This window comes from Watersipora subatra, chromosome 3 (genome assembly GCF_963576615.1).
Source record: "Watersipora subatra chromosome 3, tzWatSuba1.1, whole genome shotgun sequence".
NCBI lineage: Eukaryota > Metazoa > Bryozoa > Gymnolaemata > Cheilostomatida > Watersiporidae > Watersipora > Watersipora subatra.
In genome coordinates, this window is record NC_088710.1 from 73,865,771 (window position 1) to 73,885,522 (window position 19,752).

General features: G+C 35.5%; 1 protein-coding gene across 2 annotated transcripts; it reads right to left on the reverse strand.

Annotated features, from left to right (window-relative positions):
* Window positions 1-559: 559 nt before the first annotated feature.
* Window positions 560-19,752, reverse strand: LOC137390159 (lysosomal cholesterol signaling protein-like). 2 transcript variants are annotated; one of them, XM_068076439.1, is made up of 16 exons: window positions 19,485-19,752; window positions 18,849-19,014; window positions 18,590-18,728; window positions 18,341-18,483; window positions 17,390-17,504; window positions 17,085-17,250; window positions 13,875-14,024; window positions 10,922-11,005; window positions 10,581-10,804; window positions 7,113-7,203; window positions 6,598-6,787; window positions 3,733-3,844; window positions 3,374-3,476; window positions 2,333-2,502; window positions 1,289-1,426; window positions 560-1,199 (listed from the first exon to the last, which is right to left on the reverse strand). In XM_068076439.1, the coding sequence occupies exons 1-16, from the start codon at window positions 19,680-19,682 to the stop codon at window positions 965-967; spliced, it is 2,424 nt and encodes an 807-aa protein (XP_067932540.1). In that variant the 5' UTR covers window positions 19,683-19,752; the 3' UTR covers window positions 560-964. The 2 variants fall into 2 exon arrangements, with proteins under 2 accessions (XP_067932540.1, XP_067932539.1); XM_068076438.1 differs by having other exon boundaries at window positions 6,589-6,787.

Genomic DNA, 19,752 nt, shown 5'->3' on the forward strand with positions numbered 1-19,752 from the left:
CTTCCATTGTTTTAAACTGGGATGTAGCTAAAACCTACATAATTGACAAATAACATTAACCAAGCTAACATAAATTTTCTTATGAAGTCTGTGCGAACTTAATCACATGTACAATATAATAGGATATTTGTTTTGGCACCTTAGTATTGAGAGGACAACTCCTACAAAGTATCAAACAAAATCAATGTTACCGTTTGTACAGAGGTCTGTTAGCAAGCAGAAAGGGCATGCTCTTTCTAGTTTATTATCCCTGAAATCGCAGTACTAGTCAGCGTTGTTTCAAACATTCAAAACATTTTTTTAGCTATTTCTTATAGACGACATCTCAAGTTATGGTATTTTGAATTTAAATTTCAACCCTAATTTGCCAATAAAGTTGTGTCTGCCTAGTCAACTAGAAACAATCTAATAAGACTTAAATAATATTTTTACGAAGTGGTAGAATGCGTGTTACTGCTCAACCTCTGAAACATCTTTACTGCAGACACTAATGTATGATTGCAATCATCAAATATAGTGTTACTGGAATAAAACTGACTAGACACGGTTGTAGAAAAAGTAATAATGTAACAGATTTATAACAAAATACCAATTCAGGCTTGATAGCCACCACCCCGACACAATATCATTGTAGGCACAGCAGCAGCGATACACACAATAGTCAATACAAAATTATATCTCAAAACTATCTCTTCCACATGGAACAGACAAGTGATCAAGTCTTCTAAAAGCTATCTAAATATACTTTTAGATGCATATAATTTTAGACAGTCACTGCACAGGCAATCTCCCTAAATAAATAAACTCAATATTATAATATTGTAAAGATTTTGAGAAAAATGCAAAATTCAGTAGATTCCCACAATATCACGAGACCGCTAAAATGGGCAACAGAAAGATGAGACTAAATATGTTGTGACAAGACTATACATATACATATAAACATAAATGGTAATAAATTATTCTACGCCGCCTCTTCTTTTATTTCTGAAAATTCTGCCGGTCTTATGATACTAAATCTATAAAATGCACTTTTCGTGTCAATGAAGGTGTCACTGGGACGCTTAGAGCACGACTCGATAATAGATCCTCGAAGAAGATGCTCTGCATACATTTGAGCTTCTGTTGTACTCGGCGCTAAACCAGCCCTCATGAGCCATGACGACAAAGCGGCACCATGAAAGCAGTCTTTTCTAGACCTGTATAATAGAAGGACAATTACTTGGGATGTGAACATGCACAGGACGGCAGAATTTGACACAAAATTATTTGTAAAGGACAGACAAACCTGTGCACACGAGGCAGAGTCTCCTTACAGTGTTGAAGATGGTGCTCTTCAAATTGCGAACAAACTCGCACAGTCTCAACAGAGAGGTTTACAATTTGTCTTTCAGGGTCCGACTTCTTTGCGCAAAGACGTTGAAACCTGCAAGACAAAAAAGAAGTAAGCCAGAGAAGAACGTTGTAAATACATAAAGATATGTCTATGAGCCATATGCAGTAACTTACTTATAACAATATTCACTTGTCACGATATACAGTAACTTACCTATAAAAATTTTCCCTTGTCACGATATACAGTAACTACCTATAACAATATTCACTTGTCACAATATACAGTAACTTACCTATAACAATATTCACTTGTCACGATATACAGTAACTTACCTATAACAATATTCACTTGTCATGATATACAGTAACTTATCTATAACAATATTCACTTGTCACGATATACAGTAACTACCTATAACAATATTCACTTGTCACAATATACAGTAACTTACCTATAACAATATTCACTTGTCACAATATACAGTAACTTACCTATAACAATATTCACTTGTCACGATATACAGTAACTTATCTATAACAATATTCACTTGTCACAGAATAATAATCCAACTAATTTGGATTTTAAAGGTTTTAACATATCTAAGAATCTGCATGAAAGAATACAACCAATTTCACCAAAAGAACAAAAACAGATTAATTTTGATCTACAGCCTCTAAAATCGGAGTGTATAAAAACGCGTTATTCCATTTTACTTTCAAATCAAACCTCGATTGTCGAATTCAGCCAACTACTAAAATCTGGATAAATTCCTTTTATATTATAATCAAGTTGGCGTCACATTCCCCTATGATAAGCTGATGTCATTAAATAGAGGTCTATGACATATGAATGTTTCATATGAGAAGTGGTATATAAATAGAGGTCTATGGTATATAAAAACTGCTGCTGGGAATGGCTAGCCAAAAAAGCGATTCTAATGCAGCTGGTATTTCGTGAGCAAGTAACTTTTTAATCGCGTGTTGCAGGGACACTTACAGTCGCTTGATTGGACTGAGAACTATCTCTGTATCAAGACCAAATATGAGAAAAATGAAGATTCCTTGGCCACTGTGAGTTACTACGAAGAGAAACTCTATTTCCACGAGATAGTTAGAATCTCCTTCGTATGGCGGCTCCACCATCGTCCATATATAGTAATTGAGGACCTTCAATATAAAAATGAAAAAATTTGCGCAGCGAAAAAATCTTAAAACACCACTTAAAGAAATCTTTAAAATGGTCAATGCTCGTTTCGTATCAAAAACTATAGCAACGGTCTATTTAGATCAAATATTTAAAACATAATTTTTATTGAAATTTTGTAGTGTTCATTGAGAAGGCCATCAAAATTGATTGAAACTCAGGGTTTTGGTTTAAAATGCTGATATTTAGGGCTTGACATAAGACTCAAATCTGATCAGCACATTTGCAAAGTAATCATTGAAACACCAGATATGTCTTTATAGCTGTACAGGGCATCTGAACAATATCAATGACCCATTACTCGAAGAATATTTGAAATGGATACATATTATAGTGGTAACATAACTACAAAATATTAATTATTAAAATATATATATTTACTTTACTACAAACATTATTAAAAATAGACATCAAATTTGCACAAAACAAGATCAACGCAACTTATAAATTGCAAATGGTTCAATACATCAGATTCTTGCAGACCTTCAAAACATTGCGCCTAAAAAATCTCAACATAGAAATGTGAAGTGAATCTTGGCCGGAGTGGATGCAGAGTTTATCAGTAAAGATCGTAACCAAAGCATTTTATCATAACAAGAGTGGAACAACTCCCACAAAATTGACAACGAGCTTTGTTAAATGTTGCATTTTTAAAGGTCTATTATGCCCTAAAAAAACTTTTAGCTTCCACAATTGTAAACAAATAGACAGCCAATTATGCAATGATACCGCCCTGTAAACAAATAGCAAATGCATTGAGTATCTAAGAGTCATATGTACATTCTCATGGAGTCACAGTGTGTTGACCACAGAGCAAAAATAAAGAATGCATACCACAATTTGTGAAACAATTTGGACGATCAAAAAAGCGAGCGTTCGTCCTAATTTAGGAGATGTTGTCGAGTCACCATTCACACATTGCTCTTGTGCACCAACCCTACAAATGTTTTCCGTAAAGTTAACAGCAGTTCTGAAATGCTCCATAGTACAGTCTTTGAACTAAAGTAAAGTTAAAAGCAGTTCTGAAATGCTCTATAGTACAGTCTTTGAACTAAAGTAAAGTTAACAGCAGTTCCGAAATGCTCTATAGTACAGTCTTTGAACTACAGTAATGCAGAATTCTAATAAAATACTGATATAAAGACAGACGGCAAACAAGGAAAATCTATACCCAAGACTGGATCAAATCTCACCTATCTGGACAGCGACTGCAGGCATCGAGTAGAGGGCTCCTCTCCTCATCAAGTCCTCCATTTTGGGAACAATTCGATCTGGTTAAATCTTCAATAGCAGGAACCTTAGTCTCTACAGTGCAGAGATGTGCATACTATTGCATATACCGCGTGAAATATTAAACATAATATGCGAAGTACTTGATCCAAACCTTGAAAAAAGCACTTATGAAATGTCAGAGATAAATTCAGACATGATGTAGTGCTTAATAATTATTCCGGACGCCAGATGCGGTTAAACCTTTAAAACTACACCTGAAGCCTTAAATCCAGCCCCATGATGTGACATGCCTTTATACGACACCAATGCTGCTTCCTTAAAAATGTGATTGCGTCAAAAAGATTGATTTAATGAAATTAAGACCAATAAAAGGCTAAAACATCAGCTAAAATTTGATGTCATTTTTGTCTTTATAGACTAACCCTGTCCAGAGAAATAAGCGTTTGAATGAGGCCATCTTTTAAAAAGCTCAGATTCGAGCGAGTGCTTCATAAGTGACGTAACGAGTGATACGTGTGAAAAGAGTCCTCGAGCGATAAATATAAGATCTTTTCATTAGCCGATCAGCAGTACGAAATTTTATATAAGTCATTAAATGTTATCGCTCGTAAAATGATTTGTCTGTGATTTCGAAAATTCTTGTTGTTAGGGACTTTACTGTATTACTAGTTAGTTACGCGCATCAACTAGTAGTAGATTCTAGTAGCTCCATGCATTGATATCAATATTTAATTTACTGATTTAATTGACATCATTAATTTACTGAATTACTGCACCGACACGTTTTATTGACGAACAGCAGAATTCTAACAATGCTCAGTTCAGCGAAGGTGACTCAAAGTTTTCTGAGCGTCAGGCAATTAAAGATTGGGGCAGAGAGGTTATGGTTAGAGCTGACAGGCGTCAGCAGCGTTATGCTGCAGAGGAAGATAGGAGAATGGAGGTAAATTTATCGTTAACTTTGAGTATCCTTTACATATATTCTAAACTAACGGTAATAATTTTAGTACTCGTGAATACATCTACTAATAAGTAAACTTATAACTTTTTTGCTATCACGAATCATCATTTCGTAACTTTTCAATCGTTTCACAACATTTTATCGTTTCACTTAGCTATAAAATTTGCTTAAAATTTTGTTTGGCATTTTTAGCTAGTAAATTAGATTTATGATTAAAATTTATGTTCATTTCTCACCTGTAGAAAGTGAGGAAAATCGATCGATCAATGCTCATCTTTAACTCTCAAAAACAAAGCTTCAAATTGTTGGCTTTGCATATTTATGCTTTTCTTAAACATTTATTCATTTTAAAAATTACACTCGCAATCTATCAACTCTCAAATTGAAAGCTTTCAGTAGATACACGTTAGAACGACATATATATATAAATGACATATATTACATTTGTTTTATTGTTACGGGATGTTTATGTGGTTCAATAGGAGAGCAGTCATGTCGATCTGGAAACTGCTATAAATGGGAAAGAGAGACACGAATGTGTGCTGCACAAACCATAATATGTTTTGTTTGAGTTTGCTGCAGTAGATTAATTTGTCCTATTATATGAGCTGAAACTATGTGAATGGCCACGACTTGGATGGATGTTTACAATAAAAACTTTATGCTGCGATGAAAATGTTTTGGCTTGTAAAAATTATATAATAAAATGATATTGTGGAAGGCAATGCAAAACATGATTTTCAGGACATATTGAACTCATCATAGCCCTGTTGCCATTTGTGCTGAAATCTTCTCTGATAGATGGATTTATGAAGTGTAATCACAGCTGTATTGGCAGGTACTTCTGCATAGCTCGACTCAATTCCAATGGACCAAATATTAAATTCAAAAAATTTTATGCTCCACTCTACTAAGTGAAATCAGGAAAGTCCACAAACTGCCAACCATATGCCAGAATGGCTTTAGTAATCCTTTGCCAGAATCGGTGGGTTAATTGATTTCAACGAAATTGACGTTGTTTTGTGTTTACTATTTTGGTCAACTCATAAAACGATTTGTTTTGTACTTGATTTACTAATCGAAAGTGACCAGTAAATTTTTTCTACAAATTGATACTGATAATGGCTCGATAACGTTGACTATACATGACTTTTTGGGATGCAGTTGGTTACGCCATACTATATTCAAACATATTATTTTCAAAGATGGCGGCGTGCTTACGGGTATTTTGTTTAGTGGCTAGTTTCCGGTGTGGGTAGCAACTGAGAAGTTAGCTGATACAAAGACTGCGACGAAATAAGTTAACTCGGCGACCTAATTACCGTAGATCGGCAGAATCGCAGTCGATACTTGGATGTTTACACAGCATTTAGAGGAAGCTAATATGACAAATTTTTAATTTCCCTTATTTGAGGCGTTTGAGACATTGATAATAATGTATCTGTTGCTGGATTTAAAACTTTATTCTAGCCAACATGAGCAAATACAAAATAAAATATATACCAATAGAGCTGCGCAGGAGTAGACTTTTATCGCAATAGCCGATGTGAATACGAGAGATAGAGACAGACTGTCTCACTATATAGGCTACATAATTTTGGGCAAGTCTGGGCACATCTTTTTTTCTGAGCGTTTTTTACCGCGATCACTTTTTGTCGATTTTAATCTTCAAATATCTTGACAATGAGATCGCCTAAAGCAACAAACAACATTTCAAATGATAAAAAAGATCGATACTTTCTGTTAAAATCAACTAAAATTTGACGCAATCACATCTTTAAAGGCAACAAAGTTTATGGAGACTAGATCAATGTTAGAGCAAAATAGGAATATGTTATAAGGGGGATAGGCCAACCTGACTCACTCTTGCTGCAAGCACCATATGACCTGCCATGGCCGTCAGTTAGTTTAACGTTGAGACTAGACTCCATACTAGAAATGTCTGTGGCAAGTCTCAGCTGTGACTGCTGCTGGCTCATACACCTGTGCCTTAGTACAAGGAAATAGATTGCAACCAGAGTATTGAGGGCCAACACGACTGTCACTAAACATACCTACAAATGAGAGCAAAGGGAATACAAAACGTTAAGGACAACGGCAAGACTGAAACTAATAACTATAGACGTTTGTTGAGCATTGAAACAAGTTTGGCAACTACGAAAGAATGAATTGCAAGACAAACTGTGTAAAAGCTAAACTAAAGCAAATGATAAGTGAGATGGGATCAAACTCACACCTTAGCCAACATACTATAAAAATATGAATCTTTACCAAGCTACATGCTCCTGCAATAGAAGACAAGAGAGGCATTGAGTGCGTGACTTAACACTGCAAGTCAAATAGGCTGGTTGAAGTGAGCTACAACTAGCAGTTACTTACCTGTGCAAAACCAAACATGCGCAGGCCTACACATGGCAGAGACAAAATGTCGTTGAGAGGGATGCTAATGAAGCCAATGAGAACAGGAAATCTGAAGAACAAAACAAATTGCCTCTTTCTATTCTGTCGCAGTACACTATCATTAGATATGCAATCACTTCAGGTGTAGTACAATATGGTTAGATATACAATCACTTCAGGTGTAGTACACTACGGTTAGATATACAATCACTTCAGGTGTAGTACACTATGGTTAGATACACAATCACTTCAGGTGTAGTACACTATGGTTAGATATACAATCACTTCAGGTGTAGTACACTATGGTTAGATATACAATCACTTCAGGTGTAGTACACCATGGTTAGATATACAATCACTTCAGGTGTAGTACACTATGGTTAGATATGCAATCACTTCAGGTGTAGTACACTATGGTTAGATATATAATCACTTCAGGTGTAGTACACTATGGTTAGATATGCAATCACTTCAGGTGTAGTACACTATGGTTAGATATACAATCACTTCAGGTGTAGTACACTATGGTTAGATATACAATCCCTTCAGGTGTAGTACACTATGATTAGATATGCAATCACTTCAGGTGTAGTACACTATGGTTAGATATACAATCACTTCAGGTGTAGTACACCATGGTTAGATATACAATCACTTCAGGTGTAGTATACTATGGTTAGATATGCAATCACTTCAGGTGTAGTACACTATGGTTAGATATATAATCACTTCAGGTGTAGTACACTATGGTTAGATATGCAATCACTTCAGGTGTAGTACACTATGGTTAGATGTACAATCCCTTCAGGTGTAGTACACTATGATTAGATATGCAATCACTTCAGGTGTCGTACACTATGGTTAGATAAATAATCACTTCAGGTGTAGTACTCTGCGGTTAGATATACAATCATTTCAGGTGTAGTACACTATGGTTAGATATACAATCACTTCAGGTGTAGTATACTATGGTTAGATATACAATCACTTCAGGTGTAGTACACTGCGGTTAGATATGTAAAGGTATATGTGAGGATAATGTGGAGCATTTGAGAGAAGATATGAATAGAAAAGAACTACCAAGGGACACAATAAAATATCAAGCAGCTCAGCTTAATCAACATTAAAAGGTAACATTTTCAATCCTATTAGCTATGCCAGTCTAAGACTTCCTTACGGTACCAACAGCATATGTACATGTATATACATATATACAATCCACTTTTCAAAAACTATAGAAATCCATGGTAAAGATTAACTTGATTTTTTATATAAAATCGTTAAATGCCTATTTTTTGAATGCGATGCATTTTTAAAAAGCCTCAGACTTTCCTGTTTAATTTTATGGGTTCTCAAATCTGATGCTGCCAGTAATATATAGCTAAATTCGTCTCTTTACATCCTACAAAATTCAAGGTATTTATTGTATTTATTTACAAAAAAGGTATTTATTGCTAAATGAGTGGATGTCTATCAAGTTTTGTTCTTAGTAGAATGCCATATCAGTAAAATCGTTACAATATCAACAGTTACCCAGAGCGAGTTTTCAATGATGAAAAATATATGATACTGGGAATAACTTGAAAACATTTTATTTACAACCGATTTAATGAGCCCATTAGAAAGAGAGTTTACGCTGTGAATTTCTTGTAAACATATAACTGACAGCTAATCTTCCTTGGTAGGAGAATGACCGTTATGGTGGCTTTTAAAAATTGACACGAGTGCTGGACTGAAAGTGTTAATAACTATAGAGAATCAGGAAAAGCTTGTGCATTGAATATCAGTAGCAGTAGATCTCTTGGCATGAAACAAGTTTGCATACATTGACATAGTGTCACTGTACTTCAAATGCGCAAGTAAAGCGTGAACGAGAAAGCAGGAGACCGACAGTGTGAACAGTTATGATGTGTAATAACGCCTCGTAGTTAAGTTGTATGTCAAAACTATTTAGCGTGAACGAGAAAGCAGGAGACCGACAGAGTGAACAGTTATGATGTGTAACAACGCCTCGTAGTTAAGTTGTATGTCAAAACTATTTACTTCATCCAATCAAGCCAAAGCGAGTCTGAGCCAAACAAAACAGAATGAGAAAACCCTATTTATGGAAACATCTTTTAAAAAATCCTTGGGAGAATTTATTATAACCTTTAAAATTAGCATAATATTTTAATGCAACGCTAATTGTTAGTAAACAATTTTCTATAATATTGTATCAGCATTAAGTCTAATGCAAATTGGGAGTGATTCTAATAGAATTGCGTTACCTAAAACATTAAAAAAATTATGTCCACTTTCAGTTTTTACGCAAGATGTTTCAACGCAAGACCTCTTAGAACAATGCAGAGCTTATCAATGTCTCTTAACCAATAGCAAGCTACACAACGGTATACTTGGCATTCCCACTCTTGTGTCTAGAAAAGCGTCGAAGTTGGAAGAGATTAAACAGGAAACCTTATCCCACTCAAGGGGTAGAGCTTAAACATATATTGAGGTGGCGAAAACATAAACTACATTAAATCAATTTACAAATTTAAAATTGCAACACAAACAATGTTTTCTCGCCGGTCTTGTGGGACATAAAGAATGGCACACTAAAAGATTTTGCCTATCAGTGTAACAATAACAACAACATTCTGGAGGGTCTGAGGATGCGAAGAGTAAGATAGCATGGACTACTGACTTATACAGTGTACTTATACAGTATGACAGACCATACCCGATGACTCATAGAGTATGACAGAGCATACCCGATGACTTATACAGTATGACAGAGCATACCCGATGACTTATACAGTATGACAGACCATACCTGATGACTTATACAGTATGACAGAGCGTACCCACTTATACAGTATGACAGAACGTACCCACTTATACAGTATGACAGAGCATACCCGATGACTCATAGAGTATGACAGAGCATACCCAATGACTTATACAGTATGACAGAGCATACCCGATGACTTATAGAGTATGACAGACCATACCCAATGACTTATACAGTATGACAGAGCATACCCGATGACTTATACAGTATGACAGACCATACCTGATGACTTATACAGTATGACAGAGCGTACCCACTTATACAGTATGACAGAACGTACCCACTTATACAGTATGACAGAGCATACCCGATGACTCATAGAGTATGACAGAGCATACCCAATGACTTATACAGTATGACAGAGCATACCCGATGACTTATAGAGTATGACAGACCATACCCAATGACTTATACAGTATGACAGAGCATACCCGATGACTCATAGAGTATGACAGACCATACCCAATGACTTATAGAGTATGACAGAGCATACCCGATGACTTATACAGTATGACAGAGCATACCCGATGACTTATAGAGTATGACAGACCATACCGAATGACTTATAGAGTATGACAGAGCATACCCGATGACTTATACAGTATGACAGAGCATACCCGAGTCCGTATAGGAGAAGTTTCCACTTCTGCTGTAGAGCATAAGAAACACCGTGGCAGCTGATGAGATAAATGCAGATGGCTGATATAGAGAACATGCATGAGATGCCAAGTGTGCCAACAGCGTGTAGTAGATAGACAAAATAGTCGGCAAAGTTTGCGGATGCTTTGCAATCATCAGTAGCCATTGTGCCAGGTACGAGCGTTCCAATGTTTGCCAAAAGCTGAACAAGAAATAAATCAGAATGAATCATATTAAGATGTTGGGAAGCACATCATATCTGATACATGTGATACCTTGTTTAGACTGACAGAAGACCTGAGCAATGAAACAAACTGACCTGAAAAATGATGAGGAGCACAACCATGATATGGGGCAGTTCGCAGCCTCTTCTGGTGAAAGCAAACAGAAGCAACACTCCAACCTAATGTACACACAAAACAGACGCATATAATAACCAGTACAACAAAAGCTTAACCAAGTTGGACCATTCCAAGATTTCAGTCCTATGTCAAAATTGCTGGCCTAATTGTATACTCCGTTATGCCTCACTAAAACTATGTAAAAGTTATATGTAAAAATAAAATTATATGTAAAAAGCTGAATAAATGAAGCAATAATCAACAAAAATAAGTTTTTATTGTTACTTTGCCTTTAGATTGAAAACTTTCAAAACAGAGGCGTAGCCTCGCCTTGGTAATACAGCAGACAGACGATGTGTAGGTATATGCCGTGATAAGTATACAGAGGTTAATTAACTTAGACTATGTGACCTTTAAATAACTTGTTTAAATTTTTTGCTTTTATATTTGTTATTTTACACTTCATCTTTAATTACCAAGTCCAGCTCCACTTACACTAGTTTCAGGCTATTTTTCCTTCTCAACACTTACATTATTTCTCACAATCACTATGTTTCCATGGTGCGCAGTACTGCGATGCAGCCCCCTCCGAAGTCGAGGAGATTGTACGATTCCATGCTGCGCAGTGGTTTTCAGCAAATTAGCCAGAGAAGAGAAATTGTATAAATCGAATCGCCTGATGGAGAAATAGAATCGATCATGGATACCGAACGTCAGAAACGGTCTTTTTATGCTTCTGTCGTCATTATACTTTTATTTACAATACACATTCACAAGTTTTTACAAACCATAACACAATTTTTACAAAGTAATATATTTTTAATAAGTATTTTTTAAGTAATATAATATTTAAACGTTAATTTCAGACTTGCCACCTATTTTTCGAAAAATGTTGGCATCGATAACAAAGTCTAGGAAAGCAATCACCTCATCATCCTTGTGGGTGCAGACCATAATTAAATTTAGGTGAAAGAAGATCGGAAGAATAGAAAAAAAAACAAGATTAGCGGAATAACTTTTGTACTAGTTTATGCCCCTCGAAGAATCCGTCTCCACGGCACGAGAGCTATGCGCAGCCACTGCGCAATTGCTGTTTCCTTGCTGCGAATTTGCTCTGGCTTCGCACTGATTAGTGCGCAGTGATTTCAGTGCGAAGACGCCATTTCCATGATTCGGAGAGGGCGCAACTCTGAAGCACTGCGCATCATGGAAACATAGTGAATAGCTGTTAGAGGATTTCCTAGATTTCTTAATGAATTGATTCAGAAATATTTGCTAATGTTTTTGTCTTCATTGTTTTGTTGCAATTCTAAAGAAAGCATCGCCTTTTCTCTCCATCACGTCTTCCAGTTGAATTGGTCTCCTTAAAATCCATGATTTCAAAAATATGAAAAGTGTGAAAAGCTATTTAGTATATTATTTTAAGAATGTCCAACCAGACTATGTGAAAAAGAACTGCATACGCGTGTACTGATTTACAAAACTGCACCTTTTGGAGAAACTTCAAATGTTGCATGTTGGAAAGTACCTTGACCCAAGTCTAATATTTACTCAAACTTAACACCAAAGGCCAAATAATAATAATTGAAGTTTCTTTAAACAGTAGGTTCGTACAGGAAATCAGTATACATGTACAGGAAATCAGTATACATGTATAGTAAATCAGTATACATGTATAGTAAATCAGTATACATGTATAGTAAATCAGTATACATGTACAGTAAATCAGTATACATGTATAGTAAATCAGTATACAAGTATAGTAAATCAGTATAGATGTATATTAAATCAGTATACATGTATAGTAAATCAGTATACATGCATAGTAAATCAGTATACATGCATAGTAAAACAGTATACATGCATAGTAAAACAGTATACATGCATAGTAAATCAGTATACATGTATAGGAAATCAGTATACATGTATAGTAAATCAGTATACATGTACAGTAAATCAGTATACATGTGTAGTAGATCAGTATACATGTATAGTAAATCAGTATACATGTATAGTAAATCAGTATACATGTATAATAAATCAGTATACATGTATAGTAAATCAGTATACATGTATAGTAAATCAGTATACATGTACAGTAAATCAGTATACATGTACGGTAAATCAGTATACATGTATAGTAAATCAGTATACATGCATAGTAAATCAGTATACATGTATAGTAAATCAGTATACATGTTTAGTAAATCAGTATACATGTATAATAAATCAATATACATGTATAGTGAATCCATATACATGTATAATAAATCAGTATACATGTATAGTAAATCAGTATACATGTTTAGTAAATCAGTATACATGTATAATAAATCAGTATACATGTATAGTGAATCCGTATACATGTATAATAAATCAGTATACATGTATAGTAATTCAGTATACATGCATAGTAAATCAGTATACATGCATAGTAAATCAGTATACATGTATAATAAATCAGTATACATGTATAGTGAATCCGTATACATGTATAATAAATCAGTATACATGTATAGTAAATCAGTATACATGTATAATAGTAAATCAGTATACATGTATAATAGTAAATCAGTATACATGTACAGTAAATCAGTATACATGTATAGTGAATCAGTATACATGTACAGTATGCATGTTCTTCCTCACAGTTTGATTTTACGAAGTTCAATATTAAATAATGTATCATACCCTCCTTTTCGAGCATCAAAATCATCAACACTAGAAAATTGATAAAATTAAATTTAAGTATTTTGTTTCTGTTTAAATGTGTTTATATTTATACACAACTCTAAAAGTGAATTTAAAGTTTTAGTTTATAAAGAATCCCAACCATATAAATCAAGATGCTGGAGCTTTATAAGACTCAGTGTCTGAGCCTTATGACACCCATGAGCCCAACGTTTGAGCCCACCACGCGCAGTAACTTACACAAAAGGTTATGGAGATTATGGAGATATCGACAGAAAGAGTTGGCAGCATGCTGTCTTCTAGAGAAAACATGGGAATGCTGACCATTATAGCTGTGATGAACATGAAAGGAGCGGCTATAGCGGTAGCCAGAACCAGTGATGTTGATATCTGCAAGAATAACAAAAACCTTTGAAAAATAAGAATGCTTGCCTTTTAACCTCAGATAAACTCTCTAGTTTCATGTTAGTGACTGTCACACATCGGTGTATTTAGTAATAAATTATGAAGGTATGTATGTATGTTGTGAACTATCAAAGATGGCACATCTAATATTTGTGTAGTAATTGTCAAACTGAGGTCTGACCCATTTAGAAAAATTAATTTAATGTTATTCCCAAGTAGTTATAACTTATAAGTCAGGGTTTTTGTTGTACATGTACTTATCACTATGTGATGATTTATGTTAGAGAAACTAAGGATGAGAGGAAGTTGCTCAAAACTTCATACAAATAGTTTAAAGCTTACAGGAAATAATTTTGACATTATTAGTTATAAATCATAAAACAATAACACTCTACTGAGAGACTTTTCTCAAGTTGCGTTGCTTTATTACATAAAAATAATCTATAATCGTGTACAACCGCCAACTCTTCAAGGGCAACACGCGTGCGCAGTTAACTTTGTTTTGCTGAGCAGTTTTTACCTGCTATTCAATTGTTATTAGCAATAAAAACCTAATCACACCAACTCCCACTACTATACAATAGGTTTGTTTGGTCAGTGACCCAATTAAACTATTGATATACTTATCTCTATCTACACATTTATCCAGTAACTATTCGCATGCTCACTACCTTGTCAGTTAAATAAAAATATATACCCCATATACAATTATTTTGTGTTCTCACAGGTACTTGTATGTATTATTTTGCTAAATTATTGTACAGCAAAAATGATATCCCACTTATATATATTCACAAAGCTTGATAGTAAGTTGGCATTTGAAGCATTTAAGAAAACTGTAGCTACATAACAACATGTTGTAATCTCATTTGCCAAATATATAACTTGTACACGCATAATAACATTTATGCAGTCCATTGTAATGTCATAGTAATTATAAGGCTAGTGATGCAACCTGTTGCTCAAACAGTTTTGATATATGAGCGTATGTTTAGTCGTTGAATTTACAATATGAGACTTTGATTTGGTACGAATAGCATGCTATTAATATCCTCACTCATATTCATTTACTCGCTACGCAGTTTAATGCATGACCAGTTAGGCATGTTGTAGAATGCAGTGACAGTACTAACAACGAGTCTTACATCCAACCAACTCCTCATTGTTTATGAGAAATTGGCGGTGTGATACCCCACACAATAGCAGCAGCTCCAACGTGCTTCTCTTGCAAATCCTTGAAATATTTTGAAGAAAAATCTGATATGAATCATCAAGCTTAGTCAAGGTATAATTAGTTTGTAATTGCAGGTCAATTGGAGTAACCTACTTTATTACCTTGGTGATCATTACTGGTTTGCATATTTAACTGGATCTACATGTATGTTATTCTATCTACGTATGCAAGCTCTAAATGCATGGACACCCTTTGCACTTTTCAGTTTCAACCAATGTTTACAAATTATTTGTTAGTGATGTACCGATGTGTCATGCTATTGCTTCTCGCACTTCAAGCGAGTGACATCCACTTACACAATAAGCAAGTTTACATTCTACATCTGATAACTGTTTCACTATAAAATTTCTCAATGTTTGGCATCTAATACACTCAGGAGAACAAATTTGTTTGATACATGATTATACTTTTGAGCATTGAGCTTTGGAACAATGTAGCTGTTGTAATGGGATTGGCCAGTATGTAGTTGTTGTAATGGGATTGGCCAGTATGTCCAAATTGGCTGTACAATTAGATGCATTGACCTTGATTTGCTGAATGAGTGGCTGTTGACAGTGTTAAATTTTCCCAGTACAGGGCAGATTGATGGTTTCCTCAAATTCTGTTGCTACATATTGATGCTGCTTACATTCATTTTAGACAATAATCACACTTTAAAGCATGACATTTGTAAATTTTGCGCATTCTGTTTTTTGAGTTGGGCCATATTATAGAGTTTCTGTCCAATACGCTGAACCACATTATAGAGTTTCTGTCCAATACGCAGAACCATATTATAGAGTTTCAGTCCAATACGCTGAACCATATTATAGAGTGTCTGTCTAATACGCTGAACCATATTATAGAGTTTCAGTCCAATACGCTGAACCATATTATAGAGTGTCTGTCCAATACGCTGAACCATAATACACAGTGTCTGTCCAATACGCTGAACCATATTATAGAGTGTCTGTCCAATACGCTGAACCACATTATAGAGTTTCTGTCCAATACGCTGAACCATATTATAGAGTTTCTGTCCAATACACTGAACCACATTATAGAGTTTCTGTCCAATACGCTGAACCATATTATAGAGTTTCTGTCCAATACACTGAACCATATTATAGAGTGTCTGTCCAATACACTGAACCATATTATAGAGTGTCTGTCCAATACGCTGAACCACATTATAGAGTTTCTGTCCAATACACTGAACCATATTATAGAGTGTCTGTCCAATACGCTGAACCACATTATAGAGTTTCTGTCCAATACGCTGAACCATATTATAGAGTTTCTGTCCAATACACTCAACCATATTATAGAGTTTCTGTCTAATACGCTGAACCATATTATAGAGTTTCTGTTCAATATGCTGAATAATATCAAGAAGTAAATAAGAATTTAATGTAATCTTGGTAGACTTGATTGATATCTCTTCAGTAGCCATGTTTAATAACCTAAAGCTTGAACTGAACAAGTAATAATTGAAATCACATCAATTTGCATGAGAATAATCTACAGCAAAGATAGTCTACAACAAGCATAATCTACAGCATAGATAATCTACAGCAAAGATAGTCTACAACAAGCATAATCTACAGCAAAGATAGCCTACAACAAGGATAATTTAGACCAAAGACAGTATATAACAAGGAAAATCTACAGCAAAAATAGCCGACAGCAAGGATAATCTCCAGCAAAAATCGTGTGCAACAAGGATAATCTACAGCAATGATAGCCTATAACAAGGACAATCTACTGCAAAGATAATCCAGAGCAGTGATTGGTTAAAACCAAAACGATATGTTGAGGAATAAAACACTCACCACATGCACAGCAACGCCGTAGTGAGTAGCATAAATGTAGACTGTGGGAGCAGTAGGTATTGTGCCATAGATAAATGCAAACATAGAATAATCTGCCGTTGAATTGGTGTCAGCACCACACTGCAGTGCTGTAGTCACGGCTATGGCAATAATAGATAATACCAACCTGGAGGAGTAAATAGAGGGTAGTAGTTGCAGCTATGTTGGTGATAAGTAATACCAGACAATAATATGATTAGAGAGAAGAAATTGGGCGACCCATGAATGATTGAGTAGGTATGGCGGGTGCCACCATGTCTACTTACAGTTTAGCAGTAACTAGTAGGCCACAACCGGCGAGTAACAGGGGTGATGGGTTGCTGAACTTTCCAACAGCACAGATGCCAAGCAGGAAAAGTGCAGATGCATTGAAAGAATCAGCTGCAAGGTAAAAGAAGCTACCCTCATGCCAATATCCATGTCACTTAGTTACGAAATGCAACCAGTGCAGAGCTCTTATGGTTGGCGGATTCAATATTCCTCATCAAACATGACATTTGTGCTCTTGAAGTATTTTCAGATATTGGGTATTCCATCCTTTTTCTCTTACATGACAATCTTAATAAATACAACTACTATGCATTTTCGTAACCAAACAATTCCGCTGAATTATTTTGGTAACCTGAGAAACTAAAGTTGAAAACCGCCACACTCAAATTAGTAAAAGGTTCCTTGTTTGATATCTATCAAGAGCAATGAAACGTGAAATAGTCAGACAGAAGAGATAAAGGGAGATAATTACTAGGTTTAGCTTTGAAATAGCAACATGTATTGGTGCTATTCAGGCATGACCAGCAACAATAAATGCTTTGTAGTAGATGATCTTTACTATAACAAGAGTTGCGTCTGTCCGTAGCCACGCAAGGGAGTGTTACGAAAAATGAATGAAAGTGCAGGAATTGAACTAAGCTACTCATGCTACCATTCGCGCCACTCAACTACCTTGCCTTAAGGAAGAATAATTATGCACATAGTTATTACACATAACGATCTCTCACAGTGTACCTCTTACAGCTATAGAGACTGCGAGTGTACCAGTGTAAATAATTGTAGAACGCAATGCCATCTCCCAATAGGTGAGCAAAATTAATAGGCCAGATAACATTTAATAATAGGTGAAATATTACATGTCTATTTGAAGCTACTAGATTAATAGTGAAAGTGACTACTGACTTACATATAGAGCTCTGAGAACACTGAGCGTAACCAGTACATACCTAGAGTTGTGAGCAAGCTGTCTATAATTGCTGGTAAAATCCCATGGAATAAAAAGTTGGCGATGACCCCAAGAATAGTTGAGATTATGATCGGGTTTGTAAAGATTTGCTTTATTACGCTGAGGAAAATCCGACCCTTGCTCCTGTAGCAACAAAATATTTTTATAAGAACTGTACAGTAACTCGTAAAAACAATCAATTAACTCCAACAATTGTATGAAAGTTTCCAAGCAAAGGTCTGGCACTCACTTCTGCTCGCCACCCGCTGATGCCTTCTGTATTTCAAGCAGAACAAAGGCTATTGGGTTGAGTATTACCACGGAGATGGGAGCAATAAGATATATGTATTGCACAAACTCTGGATGACTTTTACCATAAAGGGCAGAAACTGTAAACAAATAGCTGGTAATAGAATACTCTTATCGAAAAGATGGTAGTAGCCTGAATTCTTTTTAGAAACAAAACCGTGCTGTATTGTGTCCAGCAAATAATGCAATGAGTAACTTACAAATAGGCACAGCTAGTGCAAGGTCATTACTCTTCGTCGCAAAGATAGAGTAAAGGCCGGCTGCACCAACATTCATAGGGTGTTCCAAAACGAGACTGACCAGCAGAACGATGAAGAAGAGGCTGGCCTTGCTAATGAGGATGGAAAGAAGAAATAGCCATTCTACCTGTAGGTATAAACCAAAATACACTGAGCATTTCTAATATTATTGACTCCAAACAGATTAACAGTGCAACTTTGTCATCAAATATAGAACAAACATTATAAACACCATGCAGAAGCTATCCGCACCTCTGTACGGCTAGCTTGATATAGATATTTGAATCAGACCAAAAACCTCACAGAGCAAATGCACATAGTAAAACTTAGTGTCAAATTCCAGAAGAAATAGTTAGCACTAAAACATAACCTACAGTAAACAGGCTCTTTATAGAGGACAAATACAGAAAAAGAATCTGCAGAGTCAGTACCAAGGAATGGTGGATTAGATGCATTGCACATAGCATGTATGCTGTGATATATATATATATATATATATATATATATAGATAGGACAATATACAGATAAATGACACACAATTATGGTAACTCCATACAACAGCATAACACGCTATTGCGCATAACAGGTGAACATACTGTAGACCAGTCCAGCGTCGCCAAGGTGGTAAACAACATGGCTGGTAATGCAAACCAGCCGGTGAAAATATTGAGGCCTTCAGTTTGAGAAGGGGTTATCCACCGAGCCCGGCCAGCGATAAAGCCCAAAAGAATGATGGTGAAGCACTCCACAAGGGCAGGGCATAATGACATTATGGTCTCATTCGTTGAGCTCATCTTTCGAGATGCAACTTGACAAAGAAAAGGAGACTGGTCTTTAGATGTCTTTCAAATAGCACGACTCTGA